Here is a 22703-nt window from a genome sequence, read left to right as displayed (position 1 = left end):
CGAAATGTACTCAGATTTATCATCATGTATTAAGAATGATCATTAACTGTCAACCGAATTACCTATTGGCTTTTAATAATGTCAAAGAAATGTCTTCAATATTTTAACAACGTAACTAAAATCTTAAATGAATCATCTCATGAATAGAATGTAAACATAAATGGAACAGTTGATCAGTTTCCTTTTGTTCTATGTACATTCTAAGAGGATTACTTTGATATTACCATTAAAAAACAAGGTTTTCAGATAAACAACATAACGGCTACAAACATTATAAGCAAAGATGGATAGTGAATAGCAGTGGAAACCAGTTTGACGCACGTTTCATCCTATTTAGAACTCGTCAGCTGGATGTACATGCATCTGAGTTGATGTTAACTCTGGGACTCGAACCCAGTACCGTTCTTTTCTAATGTCATCACGTTATTCACTTAGCTACTGAGTCCTGGTAGCCACTTGCTCAATCAATTGCAGTCCTAAACAACAAAGCGAAGATTCAAACAAACAATACCAAGTGGAGTTAAACATAACAGCTAGTTATGACATTCAATAGACGTGTTAAGCCCTATATAGTACATAGTATTTGAATGTACCTACATTGAATTGTCGACATTCTCATCAAGATTCTAACATCATAACTTTTACTACAAACGCTTAGTAACAATAAGAAAAGACGTTAATTTCTTTTATCAAACAAAACGTACAAAGTCCAAATTTAGATTTTCCTGACCAAGCTACTTTTTTCTCATTTTTACACGAAACATATGTGATCTCTTCATAAAGCTCATGTGTCAATGCTTATTTGTCTATCTATCTATCTATCTATCTATCTATCTATCTATCTATATATATATATATATATATATGAATCATTAGGATATGATTTCGTAAAGTAGAAAAAACCGGCTTTACTTTTGCTTCTTCTTCTTCTCCTCATATTCCTTCTTCTTCTTTTTTTCCCCTAATTAGTTTCTACTTCGAATAGATGGATGGAATCACTAAATTAAGTTATTGGTTAGTGATGTTATTAGGTTGTTTTTGGGTGTGTGGTTTGTTTGCTTCATTTGTCAGTTTTTTCTTTTGTATACCCATGAGGTTAAGAGCAACTTTGTTTTACATTCTTTATTGTTAAATTAGAAGATTTTTTTTCTTCTCTGTGCTATTTTTGAGTATTTTCTAGTTAGTTTAGTACAGTAAAAGTAATTTCGTCACTTGTAGCTGAGTAGATAACGCGATGGTGTTTGAAGCGAAAGGTATTGGGTTCGAGTCCCAAAGTGAACATCAACACTGAGATGCAGGTACATTCAGCTGACGAGTCCTAAATAGGACGAAACATGCGTCAAACTGTATTCCACTGCTAACCACTATCCATCTTTGTTATTTATGTTTTTTCTTCTTCTTCATAACTGTATTCATATAGTTGTATCTTTTTATATTAAGAGTCTTGTTGAATTTACGCTTTGTTACTTAGTGAAAATGAATGTCAAGTAGGAGTTTGTAGTACATTTACTTATGTATTAATCAGAGTCTTGAATGAATATAGATTGTAAAATTGAATGTTGATTAGAAGAATTCACATTATTCTAAGAAAGGGTGTTTTTTGTGAATATAATAGTAATTTAATAGTTGAGTTCATAAGTCAATTGGAGCTAGACCACCATGGGAAACCTGGAAGCACGGAAAGGCCGTTTTGTTCCACCGTGGAACCCCTTAGTGAAACGACATACCCATGATCCCTTCTCGCGAGATTAGAAACCACGACCTATTGGTTTCGCGCGAAAGCGCCTAACACTTAGACCACTGAGCCGGTTGGTATCCAACGGTGTTAATATCTAACTTCAACCAATCCACAGAATTGAGCCACCGTTCACCATTATCTTCAGCAAGTAACTATCTCACAACAGACCCGGTTGAACTCCATTGTTCACTGCTTCTCATTAGAACTCCAGGAAATACCTCTTGAAACTATAATATCCACAAACCCCTCTCGGAACATAAAAATTTTATTGAAATACTATTACAAATAAAAGTCACATTTTGATCACAACAAACAACTAAAATCTCAATAGTTGTTAAGAAGATCAAGTTAGAAAACAATTTACCTCGTGGTGTTGAGTTATCATCTCTATAGAATGTGTACATGAGACAAGAGATGGATAAGAGAGATAATTATAAATAAATATAGATGGCTTATTATATGTTCAGTATACAAATGTGAGGAGTAGAATTCAAACCCACCCTTACATCGTGTATAAGAACAATCAGAAGACTATTCTTATGTCTAGTTCCTAAGACAGCTAAGCTAATCCGATGTGGATACTATGATTAATAAAACTAATGATAATTACTAAAGGTAATCTATCATAGAAACCAAGGCAGAATAAAATGAATCCGTTTTATTTCCCAGTTATTCTTCAGTTGCTTACAACTGTGCTCGTATATACATACGTATACCAGTATTGTTGACGGAAAGGAATTAAGATTAAAAACTCAGCAAAGAAAAGAATTGTGTAACATTTCCTGATACAGCTAACTCATAGTTTCAGTGTATCCATTGAGCGAAACGTTAGTGAAAATTAGATCAAATCTAATTAATTTTACAGAGAGAAAAACTCATTTAAGGAAACGCTTTAGATAATATCATATTGTGGTGTGTGCTACTTATATCAATATAAGTAGTACATAATGTTAGTCAAGAATAGAATGTCTGACAGCAAAACGTCGAGAAGATCGAGATAGAAAAAAACGGGAACAGAAAACAATCGATATGGAAATAAAGGAACAATGAAGTCTGAGACGATAGATTGACATTTACAAAGGAACGGTCAAGTTGATTGATATTTTGCAAATGAAGTATTTACTGTATGATTCACAGATTTTACTAAGAGATGCTGTAAGTTTACGTCCAATTACAGTCGATTGTCTCCACTTGTGTTCTCGTATACTCGAATATTTATTATAGTATATAGTGTCGATTATTGAATTTCACAGTTTACATTGAAGTTAGATACTCGTTGAAAACTAGGAAACACTGGGTATCTATTTAGCTCTAATATGAGACACCTCAACAACAACAACACACGCACATACAACCCCCCCCACTGAAAATGGAACCCAGAACTTTCTAGCCTCACGGATAACACCTAATCTACAAATCAATAAACCCAAAATCCAATGATTAACCCCATCGTACAAGCAAGTGGCTATCAGGACTCAGTGACCGAGTGGATAACACGATGGCGTTTGAAGCGAAAGGTATTGGGTTCGAGTCCTCGAGTGAACATCAACTCTGAGATGCATGTACATTCAGCTGACGAGTCCCAAATGGGACGAAACGCGCGTCAAACTGTATTCCACTGCTAACCACAATCCATCTTTGCTTACGAAAATCCAATGGCTTACATGTGTAATTTGTATCCATTTATTACTTTTAAGAAAATTATCTATCTACTTCTTATTCTTTATTACTTTAGATGATCTGCAAATTAAACAAAATGATTCTTATTTAAACTAACCACATTGACTACTGTTTGCAAAAGACAAAAAGAATAATTCTGAACATAAAGAAGATTTCATAAATGGACGCTGCATTCATTTGGAATTTATCTAAACTTGGACGTATTGGATCAAGACGTTTACAATTTGATGATGATTTTGCTGATCGTTTAAATTATCAATATACAAGTGTATTATTATTTTTATTTATTGGTCTTATTGGTGTACGTCAATATGTTGGTAAGTTGTAAATAAGAAAATCATCTTTATCAGAAGGGGGTTTTGTGAAGATTTTATTCATTTTATAGAGATGAGATCATGAGTCAATTGAAGCTAGACCACTATGGAAAACCTGGAAGCACTGGATGGCCGTTTCGTCCTATTATGGGACTCCTCAGTGGCAGTGCGTATCCACGATCCCGCCTCTCGATATTCAACCCCAAAACCTATCAGTCTCCATAGTGGTCTAACTTCAATTGACTGATGATTTCAACTATTGAAAATACTATAAAATCCACAAAAAGCCCTTCTGATTGTATGTATACTTTTCTTGTGGAGACTGATAGGTCCTGGGTTCGAATCTTGCGAGGCGAGGTCGTGGAAGCGCACTGCTGAGGGGCCCTACAATAGGACGAAACGGCCGTCCAGTGCTTCCAGGTTTTCCCTGTTGATCTAGCTTCAATTGACTCATGCTTTCAACTATGAAAAACATCTTTGTTTATTGCCAAAGTCTAAAGATTATAAAACTTATAAACTAGTCAAAGTAAATAGCCAGTTTGGGTTATTGAAAGAAAAATAAAGGTGATTCAACTAATAAAATATTCTTTAAAGAGATATTGTGGTATGGCTTACTTATATCCACATAGGTAGTATATAACAATGGTCGGGCATTGAATGTATTTCAGAAGAAGATAAATAAGGAAAGAACAGGAACGAAGCGCAATGGGTATGAAACTGCATGAACAATGAAATCAGAGAAGATGGGCTGCTGTTTGCAGAGACAATTGACTGATACTTTGACTATTTACTGTATGGTTCTCATATTTTACTAATATATTCTGTAATATTATGCTCAAATACATTCAGTTGTCCCCTACTCGTGTTTTCATTCTCCATAATATGATCGCCAAAGCCACTACGGTTGGTGTTTTTGATTCCAGATCCCTTTGATCTCAAACGATTAGTTGTGTAGAATATTTTGAAAGATGATTCTGGTGAGATAACTTGATCATAGTTGATGATGTGTTTCTTATACTTATCTATCGACTGTTTTTCATTCTTCTTTTTAAAGTAATGAGGGTTAATGTTTTGAGATGTGTTTGGAAATTATTTCATTTTTGCGCCCAATGTACCTTGTTTCAAAAGCGCAATCAAACTTATTCATTCAAATCGATGTGGCCAAAAGCTTAAGTTTATTCCTAATATATCCATAAATAATGGACTGTCTGGTGGTGACAGTTGAAAGCTACACTGAGGAAAAAAGTTTCCTCAGGCATTTTGAATTTTGCTCTTCCATGAATTCCTTAGAGATGTCTCTTTGAAACTCAATATTCAGGAAAAAGATTTTTTCTTTGAAATGCTGTTAATCTTCTGGCTTGTAGTTTAAGTGTTAAGTTTTTAATGACGAATCTGGGTAAATGATCATTTGTGAGAATTATTTTTATAAATTGACGTAATTAATCGTCTATTGTATTCGTATACTGACCATTCCTATTTGGTTTTTTGTATATTAACCTTTCTTAACGAACCCTTTGAGCATCGTTTCAGTAGGTTCTCAAGGAAACAAAATACTGAACTAACCTAGGCTTCTAAATATAGATTCAATCATTTGATGAAGACTATCAAATTTACTCAAGAGCTATATTTTTGTCAAAGGTTAACATAATTATCATTTAGTAGTTATTCTCACCATGTTTGTTTTCATTCTATGAAGTGGAAAGATATTCCACAATAATTATTTATTCTCGTATTATTATTTTGCGTCTAACCTCTACATCATTAAATAACTCTTTTTTAATATTCGGATACTTCGTGATGTAATCCACCAATCCAAAGCTTTCAGGGTTTAGAATTTCTTTTAACTAGAATCGGTTTGTGTTCTAAAACTAATGTTACCTTTTAAATTTATTATGTATTGGTTGTTTGAATCTCCCTATTGATGTTTAGGACTGCAATTGATCAGTCTATTATTGACATATATGTGTTCTGTGAGGATTGCCTTGAGCTTGTCTTAAGTCACAAGCATTATAAGCAAATATAGATGGTGACTAGCAGTGGAATCCAGTTTGACGCTTGTTTCGTCCTATTTGGGACTCATCAACTGGATGTGCCTGCACCTTAGAGTTGATGTTCACTCTGAAACTCGAATCCAGCACCTTTCGCTTCAAACGCATGTTAGGGGCGTTAGATCTCCAGAACTCATTTGGAAAAAGTCCTAATTTTTTAATTTTATTCTGCAATTTTGAATTTTATGTTTTCGCGTCAAGAGACGCTTAGTTGACCTACAGCTCACATTTCTCACTCGGAATTCACTGACTGTTATTGGTTGACGGATTTTTTAGTACGCTATTTTGTGCTCTCTCAGGGGTGTTTCTATCATTGTATAAATAAGCTTGATTTGTGTGCTTAGTGACGTCGTATTTTGTGAGTGCTTGTAGAATACATTATCTATGCATCATCAAGACTTCTTTATCTAGTTAGCAGGTCCGGGGACGGCGGATTAGAAATAGTCTATCGTGTCAATGTGTCATTGACCTTCGTTCCGTTTATCGAGTAAGGTGAACTCGTAATAGCATCAAGCATATCAACGCCATCGCGTTATCCACTTAGCTGTCAGTTTAAATTCAGAGGGGACGTTATGTCATGAGACACTATAGGCTTGCAAAATACTCTCATTCCGATTTCATAATTAGGTTTTCAACAATGCAACATCATTAAGATCAGTAACGACGTCAAAAATCACTCTTTTTTTGAATAAAATAATTGTAAATACATAATACAGAATAAAGTTAAAAAATGAATAGCTTATTTCATGGTTCACTTTTAATGGATGTTTAATGTGTTGGTGATAAATTTGAAGAAATCTTTGATGATCAAACAGCATAGATGGGATAACTCCAGGGATTCGGAAGGAAGTTGACTTAAGTTTCGTCTATCTCTGAGACTCCTTTATCATGTTTACTATTGAATGCATGGAATTTATGTTGAAAATGTAGACTTTACCATTTAGAATAGTAAATTGAAATTCAAATAACAAACTATATATGAACAGTCAGCTGGTATATACAACACAAATTCAATATTATATATGAAATCAATCTCATATAGAAGATAATTAGATTTTATGACAAGACTATAATCTATGGACAAATCAGTCACGTACAAGATAACAGGTCTTGCATTCTGGCGAAAAATTCACCCCTCTATTTGGATAAATAGAGTTTTAGCATTATAGCTAATGTCAGTTCATGATGAAAACCATAAATCTAATTCTTCACACAGGTTTACAATCCTCATTGGATCCTAGTTATTAGATGGACACTCTCAAGATCACTTTGGAATCGCTCAAATGTCGTTCATTAATTATAGTCTTATAGTATCCATCAGTACCAATCTCTCTTCTTACGTTTTGACATTTAATTTTGAAATTAGTTACGAAGTAACTTACCGATTCTATCAGTAACAATCCGTCATCTTAAGTGTTAAGATCCAATGTTGTAATTAGCTACTAAGTAACTCAACAATTATTGTTCATTGGAAATATATATAGATACAAACTTAATTATAGAAAATAATAGTTTTCTGCTTAGACCTATTTTGTTACTAAGATGAAATTATTGTTTTAATTGGGGAGTGAACTGTTCATTCTATTTATGTATCCATGTTACCTATAAATAACCCTCTTTAAATCCATTAAATGATATTTACTTCAAATCTTATCAGATAAACAGAATGAATATAGGTTTGTAGACGTAAGAGTTGGGTGTACAAGAATCATGATGCTTAAGAAGCTAATGTGCTAAGAAAAATTTCTAATTCAATCAAGTTTCTACTTATAATACACTTAAGTAATAGATAAACTTTTAAGATAAGAATAATGAGAAATAATGAAATGAAATGACATCATTCGTATTTCATCATTTTTATCTTTTAGAGCATCTGAATGTTTGTAAGTTTTTTTAACAGATTTCATTTTATTATTAGAATATTTTAAGTTTAAATATAGAATGATCTAAGATGGTGGTTGGAGGTGGTCAACAAGAAACCCTGGACCCGGGTTTCGTGCTACTTAACACTCGTCAGCAAGGTGTACCTGTAATCTTCAGCGAACTGGTGCTCCCTGACGGACTCGATCCCGTGTCACTCGATAGCATTCGATCAGCACTAAGAAGGACTTGACACGCATGACATTGATCACCACCCAGTGATCAGTTAATTGTGATTATAGAATGATCTATTGAGTAATGTAAGTTGATAGCTGAAATCATGAGTCAATTGAAGCTAAACCATCATGGAAAACCTAGAAGGCCGTTTCGTTCTGTTGTGGGACTCCTCAGTGGCAGTGAACATCCACGATCCCGCCTCGCAAGATTCGAACCCACGACCTATCAGTCTCGCTCGCGAGCGCCTAACCTGTAGATCACTGAGTCGGTCGGCATCCAACGATGTTAATGTATAACTTTGACCAATCCACGAAATAGATCAACTTGAGTTGATATAAGTTTTCTTCAATGTTGTTTAGTTAGTTCATTTTCATATTGGTTGCAACAATGACGTATAAAAAGAAGCTAGACCACTAGGGAAGACCTGGAAGCACTGCACTGCCGTTTTGTCCTATTATCGGACTCCTAAGCAGTGCGCATCCACGATCTTGCCTCGCAGGATTCGAACCCACAATCGGACGAAACGGCCATGCAGTGCTTCCAGGTCTTCCCTGGTGGTCTAGCTTCAATTGACTCACGCTTCCAACTATGAAAATACTAAATCTCTACAAAACCCCTTCTGATAATAAAAAGTATAAAAAGAAATCAACTCCTAATAGTTGACTGTTTTTTTAAAACCTCAGCTTCTCGTTCTTGTGTTGTTCCACACTTTTCTTTTTTATAATAAAGTAACTGATCTCCTATCATCGTTTGTTATCATCATTTTCTGTGAAGTAAACTAACTCAAATGAACCCCTTAGGTTATATTTATAACAGATTGATTTCAAGTGTAGATACAATTGAAAACTATTTCATTATATTATGGGACTATTCAGCTGTGCATACTCACTATCTTGCCAGACATCGAACACTAGAACTTCCAGTCTCGTGAGAAACGCTTATGATTAAGACCGCTGAGCCATTATCTAGTAATACGATCTGTACTTCAATTAACTTGCAACGACGAGTGACAAGTAATCTCAACATATTTGAACTTCACCACTGATTGCTGACGCGTCCTTTACTAAAAAGAATTGGTTGTCAAGTGCTCTTTGGTTTGTAATGGTAACCTAATTGAAATCAATATGTGACAAATACTAGTTTTAAAAGAGTCCGTTTGCCAATTTTTCGCTAATTACAAGTAAACACAACATTTTTGTATTTATACTTTTACAGTTGTCAAGTTAATAACTTGAACTAAACATTTTTTTCTGTTAAAGGGAAACCTATTCAATGTTGGATTCCACAAGAATTTACAAGAGGATGGGAAGAATATGCTGAAAATTATTGTTGGGTAGCAAATACATATTTTGCCCCAGTTGAAAATCGTTTACCACCAATACCAGATAGACGTGAATCATTATTAGTTTATTATCAATGGGCACCAATTGTAATGGCTGCACAAGCATTATTATTTTATTTACCATGTTTATTATGGCGTTTAGGTATGGCACATTCTGGTTTTAATTTACATCGTATATTACAAATGGCTGCTGAAGCTAATGAAATTTTACCAGAAGCAACAGCTAAAACTGTACATATATTATCATATTATATGAAAAGTTGTATACAACGACAAAGATTATATAAGTAAGTTTTGTTACCAGCTATTTATGTATTAGAACAATTCTATTGAATATAGGTAATTGCCTAGTCAGTCAGTTAGTCAGTTACAACGTAGAACTTCGTACGTATGTACATCAGTTCGAGTTGCTATAACACATTAGCATTGCCCACCCGGAGACGGTAACCATAGATACTAAAATTGCCATATATAATCTTGAATGAATCTATTATACAAAGTAATATGCAAAATTCAAGAAACTGAAGTATCGTAATAAAGTTATTTCGTGAGAAGAATTGACGCATATCATAAATTGGTCTTTCTATATAACTTTTATTATGTCTTCAATTAAAATCTGTTCAACATAGGTATTTATGGAAGTAAATGTCCGTTTAGACGGTGTTTTTAAATATGAAGTGAATTCCATGTACTGTGATTTACACATAGGTACATGAATGAGTTTTCATTGGTTTATACATTCAATGAGGGGAGAAATCCAACTTAACAATTGATGCTTCTTGTTCATATAGGAAAGATCTATTATTTGGTAAATGTTCTATTATAATCAGAAATAATCTATTCTTGTTAGAAGCGAGTTTTGTGGAGACTTTAATAATTTTATATAGTTGAAATCATGAGTCAATTGAACCTAGACCACCATGGAAAACCTGGAAGCATTGGACAGCTGTTTTGTCCTATTGTGGGACTCCTCGCGAGTCGGGATCGTGGATACGCACTGCTAATGAGTCGCAAAAGAAGACGAAACGGCCGTCCAGGGTTTCCAGGTTTTCCATGGTGGTCTAGCTTCAATTGACTCATGCTCTCAACTATGAAAATACTGAAATCTCCACAAAACCCCTTCTGATTATCTAAATTTGTTTGTTTTAATACATCATTATGGTTATTAACCTCATAACCGATTCAGGTGCGTTTGTAAAAAGTGTTGAACCTTTCACTGTAAAGGTTACAAAAGACCCTAATCAGAGATATCGTGTTTCCTGTGAATGTACAGCGAAAACAACATACATTATTCAGTTGTCGATTGACTGAACTGCAAACTTCTCACTGGCTATCACTCAACATTCATCGTCAGGATCGACGAAGAAGTAAGATACTGGAACTTGTTGAAGTACTTTGTGTTGAAAATTCAAAAGATATAATACTGAATAAAGCCGATAGTTTTTCATGAAAGAAACTTTTTGTCATGTTATATATATATATATAGTTTCAAACCAAATCTCCCTTCCCTTTTTGTTAGATATACTAATCAATATAAAGATATTGAACTTGACAACCAATTCGATAATGAAACTATCCATGAAGGGGAACAGTTTTTACATACATGTATATTAGATAATAATAAAGATCAAACTATGAATACCAACCTGGTCTACACATCAAATCATGTTTGTCCAAATGAATTGATTAAAGGAGAAAATTCATTTCATATTATATCTAAAACATTCAATGATAAAACAATGAGTATGGTAAAATTATCAAATGAACAAATGGTCTGTAATGAAACTATAGAACCATCTATGAGTTCGAATTCATCTTCAGAAAATTTACGTAAAGGTTAGTTTTTGTTGTTGTTGTTGTTGTTATTACTACTTATAAGTAGTTTTGTAGTATCGTTTGATAAATTTAGCCCATATACCATATTGTAGCTTCAGAACGAGCCAATATACCTGCCCATCATGGGCCCCTTTTTCACCTTGTTAATTATTCACTTATTAACCCTGACTATTTTTTTTAAATGAGCGTATGTGTGTGTACCCTTCTTATCCTATTTATATCACATGTCTGTCATTTATTCTTGTCTGACTATAAATGTTGATTAACGCTTGTTTAGAGCGAGTTGGCTTACCCACCATCTCCACTGCGTGTCATTTTTGTTTCGTTCACTGATATTTATTCATGTGCTTATAACTTTCTGGCTTACGTCATTTGACAATAAAACTGTACCTGCCGCTTCTCTTTGCCTTCTGATTTTTATGCACCGTTAAGATTGGAATTATAACGGTTATCAGAGTAAACGATAAGCGAAACACGGCACTACAGTTTATCATGATATTTACATGGTTCATTGAATTAATATGTAATTGCTAACTTTATAGAAAATATTGAATTGAATTATATCTATTGTCTACTGTCAGTGTAAAACGTGATAATACCATCAATTCTGGAGCAGCGACTTGTCAGTCGGACCAATGACGCATAAAACCCATGCGAACAGTCTAGAGTACTTATCGGTCCTGATTTCTGCCTAGCCCAGCCAGTCAAGTCTAGAATACCAAAGACGGCCTCTGCGGCATCAATCACCTATTTCAAACATACTAGGTATATATGCCAACCAGAGTCCCCGAATTCCCTGGTACGGTAAAGAGTGGAGAGAGTCCGCTATCCCTCTCGAGACGCTCTCGCATGACCACGTGCATACAGCCATTGACAAAGAAGTCTCACTCACTAACTTCTTGTACCACAGGTATTGTTGAAGAAATTGAGAAGACGAAAATTGAATGTCCCGTAATTTAACTGGACCCAACTAGGGGATTTGGAAAACCCTGATTCCAAAACAATGGTGCACATGGGCTCCAATATCCTAAGGGGACAAATGGAGTATGAATCAATCGTTGGTTACCGGCTACCATGGGACTGCATCGCCTCACGATGCTCTACTGCATTGTGGATTAGGCCTTTAGGTCAAAGGCTGTGTGTGACCCCCTAAGAAAACCACGTGCTTCAGTTTGGGCACCTGGGCAATATCACAGCCCTCACACAAATCAAATGAGATTTGAGTGGCACATATATATCTTGTGCCCCTTTGTACCAATATTTATATGTTTAAATAAAAATAAAATAAATACCAAGCAGATAGACCACATCATACCATAAAATAGAAAATAACATTTGTACAAGATTTGGCCAAATGTGACTGTGAATAGAGGGAGATATTAAATGATAGACAGGGCATAACTCAAGAATGATTAATCCTATAATAATAGTTCATAGGTCAAAATAAAGCTTACAATAAGAAGGACATGAATATGAACAGTTTAGCTATTTAACAATTATACGATAAAAGTATACACATAGTATTGCTCCATAAATGGATCCTAAAAGTTACCATTCATTATTCTTATCGGAACATAATCAAACAACTCGTAATGATCCATACATCTTACCTGATCAATAAGTTAATTTGAGTGTGAAACAAGTTGCTTAGTAGGAGTGAAATGTATTGGGTTGAACGTACAACATACCCATTAACATTGAAGTAAGGGTATATTCAGCCGACGAGTTTTGAATATTATAATTTCTTTACCAAACGCAATTCATCTATTCTATAAATGTTCAATTTATCGAAATTTCGACAAAAAATGATTGGCGGTCAACAGGACTTGCGTTTCGTCCTGTTTGGAACTCGTCAGCTGTATGTACATGCATCTCAGTGTTGATGTTCCCTCCAAGACATCTGGCAGATCCAAACAAGCAAAACATATGAATTAAAACATTATTAGCTTTATTTACTAAATCTTCGAAATATGTTAGAAAATATTAGAGACATTTACTTACTTACTCTTGTCACCCCTCGTGTAGAAGCATAGGTGGCCACTCAGCAAAATTCTTCATCGAACTCTGTTCTGAAAAATCCATTCCAGTTGTTATTCATTTGTGATGTAGAAAGTCTTCAAGGTTGTACAGAAATATAACTCAAGGAAAATATATATTCTGACCCCATAATGCCACACAAGTCAAAAATATAATAATGGTGATTACTATTAATATTATTATCATGAAATAGTATGATCAAGATTGACCTATTTAGATCTAGTCACTACTTACTTACGCCTGTTACCTCTCGTTGAGGAGCATAGGCCGCTCACCAGCATCCTCCATCCAACTCTGTCCTGAGCCTTCCTTTCCAGTTCTTTCCAGTTAACATTCATCCTTTTCATATTTGCTTCTATTTCCCGACGTAACGTGTTTTTCGGCTTTCCTCTTTTCTGCTTCTCTTCAGGATTCCAAGTTAGGGATTGCCTTGTAATGCACATTGGTGATTTCCTTAATGTATATCCTATCAACTTCCAACGTCTTTTCTTAATTTCCTCTTCATCTGGAAGCTGGTTTGTCCTCTTCCACAGAAGGCCGTTGCTGATAGTATCTGGCCAATGGATGTTGAGTATTTTGCATAGACAACTATTTATAAATACTTGTACCTTCCTGATGATGGCCGTAGTAGTTCCCCATGTTTCAGCTCCGTACAGTAGGACAGTCTTGACGTTTGTATTGAAGATTCTCACTTTGAATTTAGTTGACAGTTGTTTTGAGTTCCATATATTCTTCAATTGTAGAAATGCTGTCGTTGCTTTGCCAATACTCGCCTTTACATCTGCATCCAATCTTCCTTGTTTATCAATCTAGTCACTAACCCATATAATAACATCTATTCACTGAGATGAATTAAAGGATTGTATAGTAACCAACATAATGATTTCTGTTGTAAATTCAAAGGAAACGTATTAAGAATTGTAGTTGTAAATATGTACATATTTAGTTCAGAAGGTATTATTCACAATGTCAATGACTTAGTCAAATGTTTTTTTAAAAAACAAATATTGTTTTGTATCTTCTAGGACGTGGACGAAAACCAGCTCCACCACCACCGCCATCAAAATTGAAAAACACTTCTATCCATTCAATACATGATCATCAAAAATCCCAATTAGAAGAACAAAATATTAAATCTTCAGAAAATATTAACAATTTTCAAGAGAGTAGAAAGATATCAATTTGTAAAGTTGTAACAGAAAATGGTGAATTAAATCAGACGATTAAAAGTAAGTATTGTTTATTGAATATCAGAAGGGGTTCTGTGGATATTATAGTAATTTTAATATAGTTGAGATCATGAATCGTGGTATGCGGGATCGTGGATGTGCAGTGCTGAGGAGTCCCATTTTGGGACGAAACGGCCATCCAGTACTTCCGTGGTGTTCTGGCTTCAATTGTTCATGATCTGAACTATTGTTTACTTGTTAAATAATGGTAATGATTAACTCTACAGCATTCGTTACTCTTTCCAGTTGACTTATAATCTAACAAGATTTTTGAAAAAAATACTTATTTTCGCAATTTTATTGAGTTTTTCTAATCATTATAGTGTCAGTTGCTATGTTAAGCCTATATACCTTTATTCTAGCTTCTGAACAGGCTAATTTAATCATTCTATTTGAGTCACATTTTGACCTTGTTAATTATTCACTTATCAATCTCTACTGTCTTTATGTAACCGTATGTGTGCACTTCTATCCTACTCATCACATGTCTGTAGGTTATTTTTGTCCGGCTATAAATATTGGTTAACGCTTGACTAAAATAGAACTGGTTCACACATCTCCACTGCACATCATCTCGTTTCGCTCTCCTCTCTTCGCTTCATTTCTCCGATTGTTTGTTTAGATCAACGATTGTACAAAATATACGTATTTAAAAATCCATTCTCATTATTGCCTTATTTAATATTTCAATTCACTAGCGCGGATTAAGTCTATACTTATATACGAGGATTGACGACATGAATATTTCAATAACAATCAATCATACAATTTTACTGGAGTCAGATATCAGGACACAAAACGGTATATAAACGCAAAATATTCAAAATGAACTTTTGACTCCGATTCGGACGAAAATATGGGGAATCTATGAATAAAAATCTTTCATTTAACTCCATATATTACACTTTGGGCAATCCCGTTTATGAAATGGTGACAATATGGATGCCTAATACGGATCAAGTTAGATGAATTTATTTCAGGCACTCGTTTACCCAGGCAGATAATGACAAGCGAGAAAGCGAAGCGGAAATGGCAATCATCCAAATTCCATTTGATAAAGCTTGTTGTTGTGACTCCACTTTGGACGAGTATATGAATAATCTATGAATACAGATCTTTCATTTAACTCCGTATATTACACTTTGGCCAACCCCGTTTATGCAATAGTGACAATAAGGTACCTAATATGGATTAAGTTAGATGAATTTATTTCAGGCACTCGTTTACTCAGACAGACAATGATAAGCGAGAAAGCGAAACGGAAACGACAATCATCCAAATTCCATTTGATAAAGCTTAACTCAATATTAAAGCTAATGACATATGCTGAATAAGATAAACGATACACTCATACTCTCATATAAAAAGTTAAAATGAATAAGCAACTAATTAACAAGATCAAAATATGGCTCAAGACGAATACAGAAACTAATCTGTCCAGAAGGTAGAATAACAATTATAAGCTTCACATGTAACTGGATACTACAAACTTATGAATCCAAAACAGTATGACTTTTTAAAGGATGATTTCATTGATGTCAGTTTTAATTAACCATCACTAAAAAAAAGGGGGGGTGGAATAAAAAAAAGAATCATAGTCACCAAGACTGGAAACCAATTTTCTTTCCCCCCTTAAAAAATTTTCTTTTAGAAAGGAATTTATCTCATGTGTTATTGATTATTTAAAGTAATTGATTATAATTATCAGAAGGGGGGTTTTCTTTGGTGGCCTAGCTTCAATTGACTCACGCTTGCAACTAATTGATTTGAATTTTTTTTGTATTTTACTCATTCATCATTTAGTAACTATGCTGATTGATACCGAAAAATTTTTTTCAAAAGTATCCTGTATAGTTTAATTAAAACTTTCATTTAATTAAAAAAGAAAAAAAAATATTGACCAGACAATAAAATAATGAAATTGATAACGGAAAAAAATTAATTTTTCTTTTTGAATTTGACGGTACGGTAAGAAAATTGGACTGAAATTGGTGAAAAAAGAATTTTTTTTTCTTATTTTATTTTTGATGTATGAATGATTTGAAACATTTGATTGAGAAATATATATTCATTATTTATATGAATGAATGATTGAATCCATTGTTCTATGCTACTGATGTCGACAGATATAAGTAGTATGTATCATTAGTTGAAAGTAAAATGTCTGGTGGCATAAGGTTAAGAAGATCGGAAGAAGAAAGAAAAAGAATAGAGAATGATTGGTGTAGAAACGAAGGAAGATGTAACTTCTCAGAAGTGAGAAAACACAACAGCTCAGTGGTATAGAGGTAAAGCGTACATCCGAGAGATTAAAGGTCTTGGATTCGAGTCTCGTGTGTGTGATCGTGGATGAGCACTGTTGAGGAGTCCCATCATAGGACGATATGACCATGCAGTGATTACAGGTTTTCACTGTGAGTCTAACGTTGATCATTTCATGATCTCAATAAATATTTATAGCTGTTTCATTAACATATTGTGGTGTGTGCTACTGATGTCAACAGATATAAATGGTATGTATCATCAATAGAAAGTGAAATACCCGGAGGTAGAAGATTAAGAAGATCGGAAGAAAAGAGAAGAAGAACAGAAAATGATTGGTGTGTGAACGAATGAACAATGAAGTGTGAGATGATTGATCGACATTTTGCAAATGAAGTACTTACTGTATGGTTCTCAAAATTTCATAAGACGTTCTGTAATTTTGTATTCAGATGTTTTCGATTGTCCTCACTTGTGTTCTCGTTTACTACAGTTCGTGTATGTAATTCAATTAACTTTATCATAAATTAAAAGAAAATATTTTACATACAGAGGTCACATTGATTGCCAGTTGTTTAACTCAGTGAAATTCCATTTGGATTTAGGTATGCTGTTCTTCACTAAGCACTAAATGTACGTCAATGTATGACAATAATTAGTGGAGAAAATAATATATTTATTTCTCATTCCAGTGTATAATGAAGATTGTGCTACCATATGGGGTATACAACATATATTGCCACAAGAAATGATTGATTCGTGGATTGATTGAAGTTAAACATTAACATCGTTGGGTACCGACCGGCTCAGTGGTCTAGAGGTTAAGCCCTCGTGCACGAGACCCATAGGTCCTGGGTTCAATTCTCGCGAGGTGGGATCGTGAATGCGCACTGCCACTGAGGGGTTCCATTTTTGTACGAAACGACTTTCCAGTGTTTCCCGGTTTTCCAAGATGGTCTAGCCTCAAATGCCTTCTGATTTCAATTATGAAATTACTAAAATCTCCACAAAACCCCTTTCTGAAAACGATTGATAGTCAAATATTATTGTAAATTGACTGGGGTCATATATATATATAGGACACAGATGGATGTGTACTTTGCAGGAGTCCTATATCAGGAAAGAATATCTGTCTAGTGTTTTCTAGTTTTCAACGATTGTTTAATCAAAGTCATTCTGACATGTAAAATTTGATATTGATTACACGCAAATGATGAATTGTTAGGTCAGTGAAAAACAGCTTGTTAGATCTAATTCGTAACTTTCAAGAAATTTACCCTTAAAGATTTTGATATCCTAAGGTAGTTTAGTAAAACAATCTCCTGAAAGCTCCCAAATGCCCTGGTACGACCGAGAGTGGGAAGAGTCCGCTCTCCCTCTCCAAATGCTCTCACATGGCCACAAGTATACAGCCCCTGCAAGGGAAGTCCTACTCACTGCTTTATCACACCACGGGTGTTGTTTGCGAAATTGAGAGGACGAAAACCCAATTTCCAGAACTTTAATAAGGTCGGTGAACACGGAAAGTTCACCTAAGGGAGTTGAAAAACTCTGATTCCAAACCAATGGTGCACATGGGCTCCAGTTTTCTGAAGGAACAAATGGTGTATGAATCAATCGTTGGTCACTGGTTACCATGGGACTGCATCTCCTTACGATGCTTCACTGCCTTGTAGATCAGATCTTTAGGTTGGAGGTAGTTTAGTAAAACGATCTCCTGAAAGATTTCTTTCCGTAACATTATCATCAATCCTACCTTCTCAAACTATTTTCTCTCTTTTTTTTTCTTTTAAGATCTTCATAAAACAGACAAGAAATTAAACCTTTTCACTTATTTCAAATGTCATTTATTATGGTGTGGTAAACAACATGGAAATTATTTGGTTACACTTTATATGTTTGTTAAATTTAGTTATTTATCTAATGTGATTGGACAAATTTATTTAATGCAATATTTTATTGGTACAAAATATACATTATATGGTGCACAAGTATTAATTGATTTAATTAAAGGACAAGAATGGCATCATTCAGGACATTTTCCACGTGTTACATTTTGTGATTTAGAAGCTAAAAAATTAGGTAAAAATCATGTGTAAGTTATCATTGATTATTTCTTTTGATATATAATTTAAATCATGAGCCAGTTGAAGCTAGACCACCGTGGACAACCTAGAAGCACTGAACGGTTGTTTCGTCTTATTGTGGGATTCCTTAGTGACTGTGCGCATCCACGATCCCACCTCGCAAGATTCGAAAACCTAGACCTACCAGTCTCACGTCATTTGAATTATAAAATTTGTAGTCAAAGTATTTTGACATAATTCTTGTAACTGTCTGTTATTTCGAGTGAGTGCATACCATGTTTGTTATATGACATGATGATTCCCGCCAATTAGGCAGGAGTGAATTATCGATCGGATCAATGACACACAAAAAATCGTATGAGCAATCGGTCCTGCTATCTGCCTAGACCAGCCGGTTAAGTCCAAAACACCAATAACTGCCTATGCAATATGAATCATTATTCTCAAACATAATGGGTTTATATACCAAACAGACAGACCACATCGTACCGTAAAATAGAAAATAACATTTATACAAGATTTAGCCAAATATGGCTGTGAATGTCGGGAACAGTGATTAATAGACTGGGTATAACTCAGGAATGTTAAGTCGTACAGTAATAGTCTATAGGTCAAAATGAAGCTTATAATAAGAGAAACATGAATATGAATAGTTGAGATACTTTAAAATTATACAATAGGAAATATACGCATCATATTGGTCCATAAATAGTCCTCTTCGGGATATAACCCTGTCTATATTGAAAAGAATGGATATGAGGAATTAATTAATTCATTCGTTTGATTTATAAGATTTGTAGTGAAAGTATTTGAACATACTTTCTGTAACTGTCGATATTGGGAAGAATGGATATGATATATATTTTATCTTTTTCTTATTACATAACTAATTAATGTTTGTCTTTAATTGTTTCTCAATGTTACTTATTAAATAGATATTCTTCGGATGACTACACAATTTACTTATAAAATAACTTAACATAAACATTTCTATTTATTACTTACTTACTTATGCCTGTTACTTCCAGTAGAGCATAGGCCATTGACCATCATTCTCCAAACATCGCTGTCCTAGGCCTTCCTTTCTAGTTCTATCCAATTTTCGTTCATTCTTCTCATGTCTATCTCCATTTTTCAGTGCAATATGCTCTTCGTCTTCTCTTTATGCTTTGAGGATTCCAAATGATGAGGGCTTGCCTTGAAACGCAGTTGTGTGATTTCTTCAATATGTGTCCTATCCACTTCCAGAACTTCTTCTTGATTTCTTCCTCCGCTGTAATCTAGTTTGTTCTCTCCCACAGTAGGTTGTTGTTGATAGTGTCTGGCCAACAGATCCGAAGTATTTTGTGTAGACAACTGTCGCGATGATGGAAATATATTCCTTCCTTAACTTCTTCTCTAGTTGCTACAGAATAAACGGAATGTGGCTAGCAATGGTATACTGTATGGATGTTTCTTCCAGTTTGAGACTCGTCACTTGCTTGTATCTGGACCCAAGAGCTAGCTTCCATCCCAAAACTCGGACCCAGTACCGTTTGTTACAAATGTTACCAAGTTATCTAATAAGCTACTGAGTTTAGAAGGCCACTTACAAGCACGACGGGTACGAGATATAATGCAGTTTGAAATAGTTTGGATTATACTGTAGCTAATATTTCTGACCTAAATTTGAGGATGTCCATATGCTAACCAAGACTGATCAAACCTCCCGTCGAAGTTCCCAACTTCAATAATATATTTTACATTTTATTCTTGAAATTCATTCTATATTTTTGAATATTTATTCTTTCATTATACCATCGTCTTGATACCATTATCATTCCGACCTTCTTTCTATTCATTTCATTGTTGTGTTGATGTGGTGTGAGAATGTGGGCTATTACACAAACGTGTCACGCTGTTAATCATAACGGACCAACTGAAATGAAATGTGACGACGAAATTCATACAGCCAATTAGAAAGTTGAATACTCATTTTTGTAAAGGTTGTTTCAACTTTCCTATCGTTGTTTACGACTTCAATTGATCAGTCTATTATTGACATATGTGCTTTCTGTGTGGATTGCCTAAAGTTACGAGAATTATAAGCAATAATGGATGGCGCCTAGCAGTAAAATCCAATTTGACGCTCGTTTCGTCCTATTTGGGATTCGACAGCCGAATGTACTTGCATATCGGAGTTGATGCTCAGTCTGGGACTCAAACCCAGTACCTTTTACTCCAAACGCCATCGAGCTATCCAATAAGAGCCAATAAATGACCAATTGTAGCCCTAAACAACAATAGGAAGATTGAAACAAGCTGTGCAAAAATGAATTGAAATACGCCGCATTGTATAAAAATGTAGCTATTTGAACTCAGTAGCTAAGTGAATAATGCGATGTCATTTAAAGCGAACACTACCGAGTTCATGGATGTCGTGTAGCAATCGAATTCAGTCTGAAGCTCGTTTCATCCTATTCAGGATTCGTCAGCCGAATAGACCTGCACCTTACAGCTAATGCCCAGTCTGGGACTCGAACCCAGTACATTTCTATATTAATTTCATTACTATTATTATAAAGTAATTATTAAGTTATATTATGATTATTTATGTAATTTTTTTTCTATTTTTTTTGTAGCTATACCTTACAATGTGTGTTACCATTAAATATGTTTTTAGAAAAAATTTATATATTTTTATGGTTTTGGCATGTATTAATTGCATTCATTAATTTAATTAGTTTTATTTTATGGATTTATCGATTATTTTATCGAAAATCAAAAATTAAATTTATTACAAATTATTTAAAAATTTTAAATTTAATCCCTAGCAACAACAATAACACCACCCACAACAACACCCATAGCAACAATCAAAAAGAAATAAAAATAAAAAATAAAATTAATCAATTTATTGATTATTATTTAGGTTTAGATAGTTTATTTATTATTTATTTAATTACATCAAATTGTGGTTTATTATTAGCTAGTGAATTAACAGCTGATTTATGGAAAAATTATGAATATTTATTAAATGAAAAAATCAATAATAATCAAAATCATAAAACTAAAAAAAAATTTTTTCTCAATAAAAATCAAAAAAATAATCAATTATTCAATAAATCAATAAATTCAATTAATAAAATAAATAATAATAATAATGATAATATAATAATTAATCATATTTATAAAGAGTCATCGATACAACCATTAGATAAATCAATAACATCCAATAATATAATTAATGATTCTATATTATATAATTGTTCACCAATTACAACCATTACACCTATACCCAACAATAATAATAATATAATAAAATCAATACAAACACATCGATCACATATTGAACGATTAGGTAATTCATCAGATGATATTGTTTAAAGGAAAAAAAACCAAAAAACAACCTTATGATTCATTTCAAAAAATGAAAAAAACAATTTTGTTGCCATGACAACTATATTTTAAAACAGAAAAAAAAGAGTGGCCGTTTCATAATTAGTCTATATTGTTAGTTTGTTGAAAGATAGTGATTCTTTCTCAATTTTCGTTTTGTTTTGTGAGGTTTAGTACATTAATTATTCTGATGATGACTTAACCATTAATCTGCCCAATTTTTTTAATAGTGGGATTATATATAAACTTACTTACTTACTTACGCCTGTTACCCCTCGTGGAGGAGCATAGACCGCTCACCGGATTATATATATACATATTATCTAATCTGTTCAGTTTTATTTAAACAAAGAATATAACAGATATGTTTGACAATTCGTCAAAAAAAATGTATACAAAAAAATATATTTTTATGAGAATCTTGATTTTTAAAAAAAATATTCGTTTTAATTAACCAATACTACTTACTATTAATACTACTAATTATTAGCTTCATTAAACAACATGTTAGATTGTTAACATTTAATAAAGAATATAATATACTAATACTACTATCATAATGATTGGGTTTTGTTTTTGAAGTGTTCCATGTCAAGATTAGTTTTTATACTTAATTAATAATACACTATTGCTGTTTTTGATGGAGATCCCATAA

The 22703-nt window shown here is 33.7% G+C and overlaps 1 protein-coding gene and 1 non-coding gene across 2 annotated transcripts; both read left to right on the top strand.

The window, feature by feature from the left end:
* Positions 1 to 1208: 1208 nt before the first annotated feature.
* On the top strand, positions 1209 to 1278 carry Smp_tRNA_02442_Pseudo_TTG.1.1. Its single transcript has one exon. It is a non-coding gene (tRNA).
* Positions 1279 to 3578: 2300 nt separating this feature from the next.
* On the top strand, positions 3579 to 18682 carry Smp_105760 (putative innexin; the record flags this gene model as incomplete). Its single annotated transcript, XM_018799844.1, is given in 5 exon segments — positions 3579 to 3735; positions 9137 to 9506; positions 10739 to 10991; positions 18378 to 18401; positions 18407 to 18682. Coding segments are annotated over 5 exon segments (1080 nt in total).
* Positions 18683 to 22703: the final 4021 nt, after the last annotated feature.

Source organism: Schistosoma mansoni, chromosome 3 (genome assembly GCF_000237925.1).
Source record: "Schistosoma mansoni strain Puerto Rico chromosome 3, complete genome".
Taxonomy (NCBI): Eukaryota; Metazoa; Platyhelminthes; class Trematoda; order Strigeidida; family Schistosomatidae; genus Schistosoma; species Schistosoma mansoni.
Note: the sequence above shows the minus strand (reverse complement) of the source record. Positions and strands in the feature narration are given on the sequence as shown.